The sequence below is a fragment of the Mirounga leonina genome, unplaced genomic scaffold, assembly GCF_011800145.1.
Source record: "Mirounga leonina isolate KUSES-001 unplaced genomic scaffold, KU_Mleo_1.0 Mir_180, whole genome shotgun sequence".
NCBI lineage: Eukaryota > Metazoa > Chordata > Mammalia > Carnivora > Phocidae > Mirounga > Mirounga leonina.
In genome coordinates this window covers 4,695,495-4,707,665 of record NW_023270469.1, presented here as the reverse complement: position 1 = coordinate 4,707,665, position 12,171 = coordinate 4,695,495, and the positions used below count along the sequence as shown (strand labels likewise).

Below are 12,171 nucleotides of genomic sequence, written 5' to 3'. Positions count from 1 at the left end.
AACACAGGGCTCGAACTCACAGCCCCAAGATCAAGACTCACACGCTCCCCATACTGAACCAACCAGGCCCCTAATTCGGATTTTCAAAAAAATTTTGCACTAAAACATGATTGTCTTCATCACCGAGTGTTTTGGGTACCCCCTTAAGCCTTGTGTGCAAGGTGAGTGCCTTCCTTGCCTCCCACAGGCCCCCCAACTACAGGGAAGTCCCCAGACAGGAAAGGATGACGAGGTTAACCATCGCATCAGTGCTGGAAATCACAGCTGATGTGCACTGAGCCCCAAGGGCTAAATACCGTTCCAACTCTACCCCTTCCTTCCTGAGCACCTACTATGTGCTGAGCACCATTCTAGATTCGTGGTAAAGCAGACACGGAAACACTTCCCTGCCCACGCAGAACCCACATCCTGGTCTGGGGAGAGAGACAATGAAATAATAAGTAAGGATCAGCAAAATGTGAGGTGTGCAGAGAAGAAGTAACCGAGAAAGGAAGACAGGAACCGGGGAGCCGGCTTCACGTTTCAGGCGTGGGAGCCAAGAATGGCAGCACCTAACCACCACACCCACCCCGCGAGGGACAGCCTGCTTGTTGGCCCCATTTTTCAGATGGGAAAACTGAGGCAGCTTGCCCAGGAAGTGGCAGAGCCAGAGGCTGATGCCCGAGGGCTTTATAGTGGGTGGGACGAGTAGGAGCGGAGAAGGGGGCGACACCGAGTGCAACCAGGGTGCCTTTCGCCCCTTCAAGGGCCACCTCCCTAGGAGAAAAGGCCGGGTTGGCTGGGTCGGGGGGGCCCTTGGGTCCTCTGCTTACCGACCCGGAGAGGGGGAGTCGCCTGGCCCCCCCCCCCCCCCCCCCCCCGCGGCGGGGCCCCCTTAAGGCCCTGGGTCTCGTGCAAGTTCATTCATCCAGGGGCCCCTGCTGACTCACGCTTATGAAAGTGCTTTTCCCGGCCCCGCCCCCGCCCGCCTCCTCCCGGCCCGTGAAATACCCCGGCCTCCGCGCCGCGCACAGCCTCCTCCGTGCCCGCGGGAGACGGCCGCCCGCCCCGCGGGGGCTCCGACAGCGGCCCCGACAGCGGCCGTCGCGGCGCGCGCCGGTCCGGTGAGTGGCCTGAGCGGGGCCGGGGGGGCCCGGCCGGACGCCCCCCCCGCCGCCCCGGCCACGTGCCCCGCGCCGGGCGGGAAAGGGAGGTGTGGCCGCCGGCCGGGCGCTCCGCTCGTCCCCTCGGGCTGAGCGCGGGGTGCTGGGCTCGGGGCTGGGGAGAGGCTCCGGGGGGAGGGGGCGCACCCGGTGGGCCCCGAGGCTGCGGGCAGCCTCCACTCGTGTGCACGGACCCTCTCACCCTCCGCAGCCTCAGCCTCCTGTCCCTTTCTTGGCACCCCGTCCCCACGCTCTTTTCCGCGCAGGGGCCTCGCCCACCTTCTGACGGTACGGCCCGCAGGACTGGCGCCCGGGGGCATCGTCTGGGACGTTCCTGGGCGAGACGCCCTCCCTCCCCCCCGCGTCTCTCCCTCCCCCGCAGGGATGAGCACGCTCTCCGAGGTGGGGGGGGTCTCAAAGTCAAGTGGGCAAAGGGCCCACCAGCGGGGCCCAGTAAATGCAGCCATTCGGGTGTCCTGGAGGCTCAGAGCACTTTTAAGCTCTAGTAACCCTAGAAGGAAGGGTGCTACAAACTTCAAGGAATCCTGTCGTTTAATGCTGCCAACATTCCCATTTCTTCTATGCTTAGTTGCTTCTGGGAATGACAGTCTCTCCCAGGAGCTGTTTGCGCTTGGCACTTGCTGTCTTCAGCCAGGAGGAACTTGAACAAAAAGCTAACATTAAAAGCTGGCCATTCTAACACCACATAACTAAAACGCATAAATGAAAATGAAAATAGTTTGAGACCGTCCACTGTCCGTTGGCAGTGGGTGCATTGTTCCAAGGTAATGAGGGCTCTCAGCTGCTCGGGGACCTCGGGACGCTGCACAGGAAATGACCTCGGGGTGGTGACCTCATGTATGTGGCATCTAGAAGCTTCTGGGAGAGAGCACTGAACTTGGAGCCCAAAAGCCCTGATGGTAAATGGGTTCCTCCACCTCCTGGGAAGCAGGATAAGAGGCGAAGCAAGGGCTCCTAGGGGTGCCTCTCGCACTGGGGAGTGGGGGGACCAGCAAAGGGAGAAGAGAGGTGAAGGGCATGGCCCAGAGTGGGCATGCTCATTTTGGGGGGCCATGGGGAGTCCAGGTGGACTCAGACCTTGGGGGCATGGCCTCACCTCCCTGAGCCTCAGTCTTCACATCAGGGAAGTGGGTTGCCATGAGAATTAAAGTTGTAAGGCATAGGGAGCTCTCAGCAAGGACATCGCATGGGTCCCCATTGCTGTTCTTCCTGGGGATAGTAGAGAGGAGGGGTGGGGCCCTGGGGCTGTTTGGAGGTTCCAGGAGAGCGTGCTGGGGGAAATGCAGCTCCCCCAGTGCCCCGCGGGGAGAGAGAAACTGCTCCCTCCCCACTGGGAACGTGGGCCCGTGGCCTCCCTCCCCGTCTGCAGTGGGGACAGAGCAGAGGGTGAGCAAGGACAGCTGGGCATGCTGCACTCTCGGCCTGGCTGCAAACGGCCTTTGGCAGAAGCTGTCACGCCCTGTCACTCGGCACTCTGGAGCCCGGCTCAATGACCTCAGCTGCCCTATCTGTAATATGGGAGTGAGTGGAAGAGTGTGCAGTTAAATAAGGATGACATGAGTTAATGGGTATAAAGTGTTCAGGACACGCTTGGCACCTACTCAGCTCTGCACAGCCATGCACGAACGTTACCATTTTTGCTGCTGGTAGTGTTAATGCTGGTGCACTCCCAAATCCTGTCCCCGGGCAGGCAGCGCCACCCCTGCAGGGAACCCGCTGTGGAGAAGGCGGCGCAGTCCCCAGTGCCACCTTTGATCTTTTGGGGCCCCGGGGCTCACCCACACAGGAGGAGGAGACTGTTGCCCTGGGCCCCCGGGACCCAGCCGAGGCAGGGAGGGCTGTTCCCAGCATGAGGGAGTCCCTGACATGCTACCTGACGTGACACTTCCCGCCATGGGTCCTTCGCCTCTGAGCCTCCCTTTCCTCACCTACCAGCAGCGGTGACACGGCTCACGTCCCAGGGTTGCCGGACCCAGGGCTGTCACTTAGATGCGAGCCCCTCACACACTGTAAGGTGCGGGGAGAAGGTCTGTCGTCATCCCTGGGAGAGCAACACCGGGTCTTCTCACGGGCCCTTCGGTGGCGGGGGGCGGGGAAAGGGTGGTGCTGTTCCTTGTCCACCTGCTCGGGACCTGCCTGGGGGCAGATGCTGGTGTTTCTGTCGCTCTGCACGCATCAGAGGTCATGTTCTGGCCTCCGTCATGTTTGGTCACTGGTCAAGATTTTTTCCTATAAGTGTGAATTAGTTACCCACTTTTCCAAAGCAGAGAATGCACATCAAAATCCAGATTTCTACCTTCTCCTGGGCCCCCATCCCTCGCTTTTCTGGGACACGTGACCGCTCGCTCACTTTTTTTTTTTTTTTTTTAAATCGCTCACTCACTCCTTACACGTGTGTGTGACCCTGGCCTGAGCCCCGGGTCTCCCTGGGGCAGGCCAGTAGCATGCAGGAAAAGCCTCGGCACCAGTTTCAAAGCCACCTTCGTGACACCGAGCAGCTGTGCGCCCCCTCTGGGCTCCAGATGATGCGTGTGTGAAGTGGGATCATAACTCACAGTGCTTTCTGCGTGGGGCAGCGTGAGGAGCTAGGTCCGTGCTAAGGGCCACGTGCTCCTCACACGCTCATGGGGATGTTGCCCTGTGGCGCTCGGGACGGCGGGGTGTGGGCAGTGGGTGAGGTCGGAGGCCCCGTTAGCTGGGTTTGGGGGATGCAGAGCAGGTGGGTCTGGACCCTCCGCCGGCACCTGCAGCCCCAAGAACTGGGTGTAGGTCCCTACGAGTGATGCGATGTGGGCCTGTGGCCAGCAGGGGGCGCTGGTGTCCCAGAGACAAGCAAGCTTACAGGCATTTTCCCCAAACCTCTGTCTTCCAAAGTTTCAAGTCCACCTGTTCCAACTGAGCCCCTGGAACAGGCAATGGGCTCCAGTCCTTGCCCAGTGACACATTTGCCCCGGCCAGTGTTTCATGGCCATTACCTCCCTGTGTCCCCCAGCCCGATGGGGTAGAGACTATTATTCCCATTTTATAGATGAGGAACCTGACCCAGAGAGGTCCAGGAACGGGCCCGTGGTCACCAGTTAGGAAGCACCTTGCAGCGGTCATGAAAGGGCTAGGCGGGGCTTGCCCCCACGTGCGGCAGAGGATGGGGAGAGTGGGGTGAGGCTCAGGGCTGGAGGAGGGGACCCTGCCTCGTGGGGTGGGAGGGGAGGCGGTTTGTTTGGAATGGAACAGGTGTGAGGAGGAGAGAAGGAACAGGGGAGTGGCATCCCGATAAGCCTCAGCAAGGACCTTGGACTTGACCCTAAGGGCCACCGGACGATACCCCGTAGCTGGGAAGGGAGTGCCTGACACCCCAGGCTCATGGCCCTCCCACCCCTTGCCCCCAGGTCAGCTGCCAGCCGCGAGCCCCCCACCAGCCACAGCCATGAGCAACTGGAGGAAGGACCACCTCGGCGCCAGCAGCGTGGAGCCCCTCCCGGTCGTCATCATCGGTGAGTGTGTCCAGGGGGAGGGGCCGCACTGAGCCCCTGGGGTGGAAGGCCAGGAGCCAGGCGGGCCCAGGCCAGGCCTTTCTCTACAAAAGTTGTCTTTAAAACTGGCCACTGAGCATTCAGGACGGGCCTGGTGCTGTGCCTTGTGGTTTATAAAATGTCATTCCCTGTGCTCCATCCAGGAACCCACGAAGCCAGAGCAGAACGGTCCACTGAGGCCGCCCAGCGAGGGCGAGGGGGGCCTGGTCCTAAGCCTGCAACGGTCCCTGTGCTTACCCTGTGCCTGGCACTCCGCTAGGGGCCCACGTGAGGGGGACACCGCTGAAGCATGTGGTTCCTGTCCTTGGGTCTGCAAAACAGGGGACAGACAGCCCCTCCCCTATGCAGTGGCCATTTCTGTAAATCAGAAACCGCTGAACGTCAGTGATGGCATATGGTTTGGCCTAAGGGGACTCCACACATGGGTAATATTCTGCACAGCACAAGATAAGAAGGCAGGGGGCGGGGAGACTCAGATAAGAGAAGTAACGTCACGAGGGTCAATGCCCAAGAAGTACCGCAGATGAGCAGTGTGACTCATTCGGGCTTGGGGACTGGAGGCCCCACAGGGGGCTTTGCACCCCTCCTTACCCCCCCGCCAAGCTCGCCCCCCAGAGCACAGGTATCTATCCTGTAAGATCTTTCTTCTCTGAGCACTCACATAGCTCTGGGAGGACAGGACGAGTTCTTAGTGATCTTAGCATCTGTCGTGTTGCTGTGTGACCACAAGCAAGTTACTTAACCTCTCTGAGCCCCAGCTTCCTCAAGTATGAAAGGGGGAAAATGGTAGCCTGCACCTCACTAACGTTATCGGGAGGGTACAGTGGTCTAATGCACGTCAGGGCTTCACGTGGGGCCTGGCCCAGCAGGAGCATGTGCCACGTCTTACTGTGTTGTTATTAAAATCCCTTGAAGCATAATAGGCACTCCGTAAACACCTGTGCTTATCACGTGTACCTCGCTGTTGTTAAAGTAGCACCCGGTGTGGCTCAGTCGGTTAGGCGACTGCCTTCGGCTCTGGTCGTGATCCTGGAGTCCCGGGATCGAGTCCCGCATCGGGCTCCCTGCTCGGCGGGGAGTCCGCTTCTCCCTCTGACCCTCCCCCCTCTCATGCTCTCTGTCTCTCATTCTCTCTCAAATAAATAAATAAAATCTTAAAAAAATAATAAAATAAAGTAGCACCCAGTAGGCTCTCAGCAGTCGTTCCTTAGTTCCTATGATTAGGCACAGCGCCTGGCGCGTGCTAAGGACTTACTGTTGTATTTTTTTTTTAAGATTTTTATTAATTTATTGAGAGAGAGAGAGTGATAGAGAGCATGAAAGGGGGAGAGTCAGAGGGAGAAGCAGACCCCCTGCCGAGCAGGGAGCCCGATGCGGGACTCGATCCCGGGACTCCAGGATCATGACCTGAGCCGAAGGCAGTCGCTTAACCGACTGAGCCACCCAGGCGCCCCTTACTGTTGTATTTTAATGAATAAAGAGCAAATCAGTGAACCAGCCAGGTCACGACCAAAGCCCTCGGAGCTGGTGGTCTGCTGCACCTATTGGGCCCTGCCCTCTGACCCCACCCTCTCTCCCCAGGCAATGGTCCCTCGGGCATCTGCCTGTCCTACCTGCTGTCGGGCTACACCCCCTACGTGAAACCGGACGTCGCCCACCCACACCCGCTGCTGCAGAGAAAACTCACTGAGGCCCCGGGGGTCTCCGTCCTGGACCAGGTGGGCCAGAGCTCTGGGCACGGCGCAGGGGACACAGCCACCCTGGGGAAGCAGGGCAAAAAGAAGAAGACGCGTTTGTTAGACGCAAGACCCAACGAGGAACGGGAGTGGCCGCACAGTCAGGCCAGGAAATTGTGAGAGAGGAACCAGGGCTGCCTTTTGAGACCTGCCGATACCGCACCTGCTTGTCCCACGTCCCCGAGACCGGTGGGTCTAAACCTGCTCTCCCGGGCACACTTGGCAATATCTGGAGACAACATCAGTTGTCACAGCTAGAGCTGGGGCGGTCCAGGCTCACAGGGTCGCGGCCAGGGAGGCCACTTAACCCCCTACAGCGCAAGGGACAGCGCCCCCCACAAAGTGTGAGCCGGCCCAAACGTCAGCAGTACCAAAGTCGAGAAATCCTGCCCGAATACTTCGGTTCACTACCCCCTGCCCAAGAGGGCTCACCAATCCTCCATCCATGCCCCTTGCCTTCGAGAAGGCCACCCATTGTCCACCCACCCCCAACTTGCAACATCATCCGTCCTCCTAGCTCCTTCCCCCGCCCCCAAGTTGGCTGATGAGGAAGGAAGCTGGCATTTGGTCTGGATCAGCATTTCTCAGAATGCCTTCTACAGGATGTTAGTTCCTCAGAGAAAATGTTCGTACTTCAGTAAGTCTGAGAGATACCAGGTCTGGCAAAATTAAACAGGTAAATTCAGCTGCGGGACTTGTCAGAGCCTTTAAGATGTTGATGTGCATTATCTCTGTGAGGCAGCATTTTCCAAGCTTATCTGACCGCCCTGATATTAGGGTGCCCCTCTGGATGGCCCCTCCAGTGCCCCTCTGACCTATGCACCACCTCCAGGACCTGGATTACCTGTCTGAAGGCCTCGAAGGCCGGTGCCAAAGCCCTGTGGCCCTGCTCTTTGATGCCCTCCTGCGCCCAGATACAGACTTTGGGGGAAACATGGAGTCCGTTCTCACCTGGAAGCACCAGAAGGAGCGAGCCATCCCCCACATGGTCCTAGGCCGGAACCTGCCTGGGGGAGCCTGGCATGTGAGTGGGGGCTGGGAGAGGATGAGAGGGGCTCTGGGCCGAATCTACCCGAGGTCTTGGAGAGACTCCCTCCTGAGGGTTAGGGCTCTTCCATTTCCGGCCTTTCCCTATTCCTTCCCCCTCCTGCTCTCCTAACCCCTCCTCTCCCTCCCTCTCTACCCTTTCTACACCCACCCCAGCTAAGGCCTCCCATGCCCTTCCTCCCTACCGGTCTGGGGGCTCGGAGAGGCCGGGACCAAAGGACTCCTTTTACACACAGTCCATTGAAGGCTCCATGGTGACCCTTAGCCAAGGCCAGTGGATGGGGCTCCCGGACCTGCAGGTGAAGGAGTGGATGTGCAGGAGGCGAAGGTGAGGCCGCTCTGGAGAGCCCGGGGGGGCAGGGGTGACCGGGGCCCACCCCCACATTGAGTCCAGGAACCAAAGGTATAGGGGCTCTGAGGCTCCCCAACTGCCCCCCTTCTTACTCCAGGACGGGAAACTGAGGCTTGGATGGGGAGAGGACTTGCCCGGGGCCACAGGGGGCTAGGCTCACCCCAGGACTCCCTGCCAGTGCTCCTTCCACCTGATGCACAACACCCCTTCCCCCACCCCCAACATGGCCCCTGGGAGCATCCCAGCTTCTAAGGAGGGCATGGCAGCTGGCCCTGCCCTGTGCCTCTGGCCTCCCTCCTGCCCTTCCCACCACTCAAGCCTGGCCTGGAATCATCTCTTTACTCCAAGGTCAGCTAATAGGATGCACTTCCTTTTTAAAAAATGCTCTTGCAGTAGAAACAGAACCACACAGAGAAAAGGAGACAACTCAGCCGAACGCCACGCCTCTCTACCTGTTGCTCTCCCATTTGGGGGTGTTTCCCCATCTTGTTTCCTGCCCCATCAGGACCACACGACACCTGTCTGACTGCCTCGGGGAACAGTTCAGTCACTGACCAAATGAATTCCAGCCCCCGCTCGTCCTGGGGAACCCTGCCCAGTGCTCTGGGGGGGCACATAGGGGATTGCCACTTGCGTGGTGGCTGGCCTTGTGTGACACCCTGCTCCCTCCAACCCCCGGGGGCCATGACAGGGGCCTGTCGTCCCCGCCCAGCAACTCCGTTTCATCAAGACCGTGTGTCCCTGTGGATTTGGTAGGAAGATATCCAGGCTGGTGGAGTGATGTGTTAGCAGAGAGACAGGAACCGCACTTTTAATTGGGGACATACCCTTTTATATCCTACTTGTAAATTTAATATTATGGCATAAGGACCTCAGGTGGGGGAGACAGTGTTTGCAACCGTCCTTTTACAAGGCTGCATAATACTCCCGATCGAGCAGCTCTCCGCGGTCTGTTCCTGGACGCGGGGCCACGCCCCCTGCGCCCCCCCCCCCCCCCCCCCCCCCCCCGGGCCCGGAGCCCCCCCCCCCCCCCCGCTTCGCTTCTTTCCAAGCCGCCCTTAGAAGGAACCTTGTATGTAACATCTTAGGACCGTTCTCTGGAAAGGTTTTTACTCAGAGAAGGGAAGTGACAAACTCACGGACACAGCCCGCAGAGTTCCAGTTCCAGAAGCAGACTGACGAGCTGGGCTGCGTGGCGTGGCCTTGGGGGATGCGGTGTGAGTTGGTGCTGCCGTTGGTCCTGCTGGCTGTCACGGAGGATCCTCCATCTTTTTTAATTTGAGAGAGAGAGGGGCGCCTGGGTGGCTCAGATGGTTAAGCGTCTGCCTTCGGCTCAGGTCATGTTCCCAGGGTCCTGGGATCGAGTCCCACATCGGGCTCCCTGCTCCTTGGGAGCCTGCTTCTCCCTCTGCCTCTCTCTCTCTGTCTCTCATGAATAAATAAATAAAATCTTTAAAAATAATAATAATAATTTGAGAGAGAGAGAGCACGAGAGGGGGGAGGAGCAGAGTGGGGAGAGGGACAAGCACATGAGGCTCGATCTCAGGATCCTGACGTCAGAACCTGAGCCAAAACCAAGAGTCAGACCCTCAACCAACTGCGCCACCCAGGCGCCCCATGTAGGATCCTCCTTAAGCACGTGTCCGCAGTTGGGAGAAAATAACCCACTGAGGTCACACGGGTAGAGGGAGGAGCTAAGAGCTTGCCCAGGCCTGTAGCTCAGCCCCCTGGCGACACGGGCCCTGCGGTCATTGCCCTGGGAGGGGTGGCAATGAAAGCGAAAGCAGGAGGAATGACACTGATAATAAAGTAGTCTGCCGTCGCGGTGTGTGCGGGGGACTCTGCCAAGTGCTCGGCATGGGTTATTTTTAAATTAATGTGTTTTATTGAAATACAGCCTGCCTATGGAAGAGCGCACCGCTCCAGCGCATGCAGGTGGCTGGGATGTCCCAAAGAGCTCACACCTGCACGCAGCTGCCCAGAATCAGAGCTAGATCCCCTGGCCCCAGGAGCCCTCCTCACAGCCGCCCCCACCCAGCCCCCCACCCGGGGGAGCCACTCCTTCACCTCGAACTCCATGCATCAGCTTTACCTGTTTCTGAACTCGATACGAATGGGATCCTAGCATCTTTCCATAGATTAGGATTTAGTCCTGGGCGGTAGGACGGGTGGCTGACTCTCACCTGCCACTCACTACCTGGCAGGTTCCATTTCACATCACCACCGTCTGATCCTCTCAACAAGCACAGGAAATAGTTACGTCACCGCCATCATCCCCGTCGCACAAATGAGGAAGCGGAGGCACAGAGCGTTTCAGGCACATAGCTCCCCAGCAGCAGAGCCAGGATTTGAACCCAGGCCACCACACCCTCACCCCCACCCTGAGGAGGCCCCCGAATCAGCTCCATTTTACACACGAGGAGCTGGAGGCTCCGAGGGGTAAACCGAGTCCCACGGCAGGGGGAGGCAGAGCCACAGTCCAGCCCCAGGGCCCGCTGCCGCCGGCCTGGTCACCCCTGTCGCACCTGATCACCCCCACACCCCGGTCTGCTCTCTGACGCCCTCCCCCCTCCCCCGACCTCCTTCCCTTCAGAGGTCTTCGCAACAGCCGGGCCACGGCTGGGGACATCGCTCACTACTACAGGGACTACGTGACCAAGAAGGGCCTGGGCCACAACTTCGTGTCCGGCGCCGTGGTCACGGCCGTGGAGTGGGGGACGCCCGCGTCCAGCGGCTCTGGGGTCCGGCACCCCGGCCCCCTCTTCCAGGTGAGCGGCTTCCTGACCACCGAGGACCAGAGCCGGCCGCCCTTCTCCCTGTGCGCCCGCAACGTGGTCCTGGCCACGGGCACGTCGGACAGCCCGGCCCGGCTGGGCATCCCCGGGGAGGCCCTGCCCTTCGTCCACTACAAGCTCTCGGCCCTGGAGGCGGCCACGCGGGCGGGCACGGTGAGCCCGGCCTCGGACCCCGTCCTCATCGTGGGCGCGGGGCTGTCGGCCGCCGACGCGGTCCTCTACGCCCGCCACTACAGCATCCCCGTGATCCACGCCTTCCGCCGGCCCGTGCACGACCCCGGCCTGGTCTTCAACCAGCTGCCCAAGATGCTGTACCCCGAGTACCACAAGGTGCACCAGATGATGCGGGAGCAGTCCATCCTGTCGCCCAGCCCCTACGAGGGCTACCGCAGCCTCCCCGAGCACCAGTTGCTGCTCCTCAAGGAGGACCGCCAGGCCGTGTTCCAGGACCCCAAGGGCCTCCAGAAGGTCTTCGGCGTGGCCCTGGTGCTGGTGCTCATCGGCTCCCACCCCGACCTCTCCTTCCTCCCCGGGGCAGGTGCGAACCTGGCCATGGACCCCGAGCAGCCCCTGAGCGCCAAAAGGAACCCCATCGATGTGGACCCTTTCACTTACCAGAGCACCCACCAGGAGGGTCTGTACGCTGTGGGGCCGCTGGTGGGGGACAATTTTGTGCGGTTCGTGCAGGGTGGGGCCCTGGCGGTGGCCAGCTCCCTGCTGAGGAAGGAGGCCCGGCAGCCGCCCTAGCACCTGGCCTGGCCTCCTCGCACCCAGGCCCTAAAGAGGAGGGGAGATTCCTACAGCCCCGCTGGACACCCCAGTGAGGGAAGGGGGCCTCTCCTGGCAGGAGACAGGAGGGGCCGTGAGCCCGTGCAACAGGCCTCTCTGATGAAGAGGAGTGGGGAACCCAGGCTGCCTGGGCTGGGGCCCAGAGTGGGAACAGAGGCTGCAGGCCAGGGTGGGCTGTGATTTGGGGTGAAAGTTGCTGGTATGAATTGCGGTCACCCGGGCCAGCTGAGCACTGAGCCAAGAGGACTCCAGGCCCTGCTCCTTCCAGAATCAGGTCCTAATTAAACCCAGTGCCTGCCTCCACTCATGTGTCTGAGGATTCTGTGGGTGGGGAGGGGGCTGGGTGCCTGGGGCGGAGGGGGGCGGAGCACAGGGCCATGTGGCAGGTGGGATGGTGCCGCAAGAAGGGGCACAGCTGTGTTAGGAAAGTGGGGGGGGGGAATGGTAGGCTGGGGAGGCTTTCACAGCCCCTGCCCACCCCTCCAGCCTAGTCCCTGCCCCTCTCCCACGCTCCCTCCCAGCCACGCTCTCTCTTTTCAGGCCCTCATGCTCCCCCTCCTTGCACCTGCCACAGGGCCTTTGCAGGGGCTGGTCTCCTGCCCAGCCCTTCCACTCTCTCAACCTAAGGATCACTTCCTCCAGGCGGCCTCCTCTGACACGAGCCCCTCTGTAGCCAGCAGGGCAATCCCCTGTTCGCGGCCCAAGTTTCGTGGCAGTTCAGTATTAATGGTTCGTGTATCTGTGGAATCCCTCCAGTAT

General features: G+C 60.3%; 1 protein-coding gene across 3 annotated transcripts in view; it reads left to right on the top strand.

Annotated features, from left to right (window-relative positions):
- OSGIN1 (oxidative stress induced growth inhibitor 1) overlaps nucleotides 1-11,715 on the top strand; it is a 31,814-nt gene extending 20,099 nt beyond the window's left edge. For 2 of the 3 annotated variants that reach the window (XM_035024701.1, XM_035024700.1), the window contains 5 exons: nucleotides 4,550-4,654; nucleotides 6,275-6,411; nucleotides 7,262-7,453; nucleotides 7,713-7,804; nucleotides 10,422-11,715. In XM_035024701.1, the coding sequence (XP_034880592.1) occupies nucleotides 4,588-4,654; nucleotides 6,275-6,411; nucleotides 7,262-7,453; nucleotides 7,713-7,804; nucleotides 10,422-11,370 (1,437 nt within the window). In that variant the 5' untranslated portion in view covers nucleotides 4,550-4,587 and the 3' untranslated portion in view covers nucleotides 11,371-11,715. Of the gene's footprint in view, nucleotides 1-1,002; nucleotides 1,104-4,549; nucleotides 4,655-6,274; nucleotides 6,412-7,261; nucleotides 7,454-7,712; nucleotides 7,805-10,421 lie in introns of those variants that run through there. The other variant, XM_035024702.1, reaches the window with a different exon arrangement.
- Nucleotides 11,716-12,171: the final 456 nt, after the last annotated feature.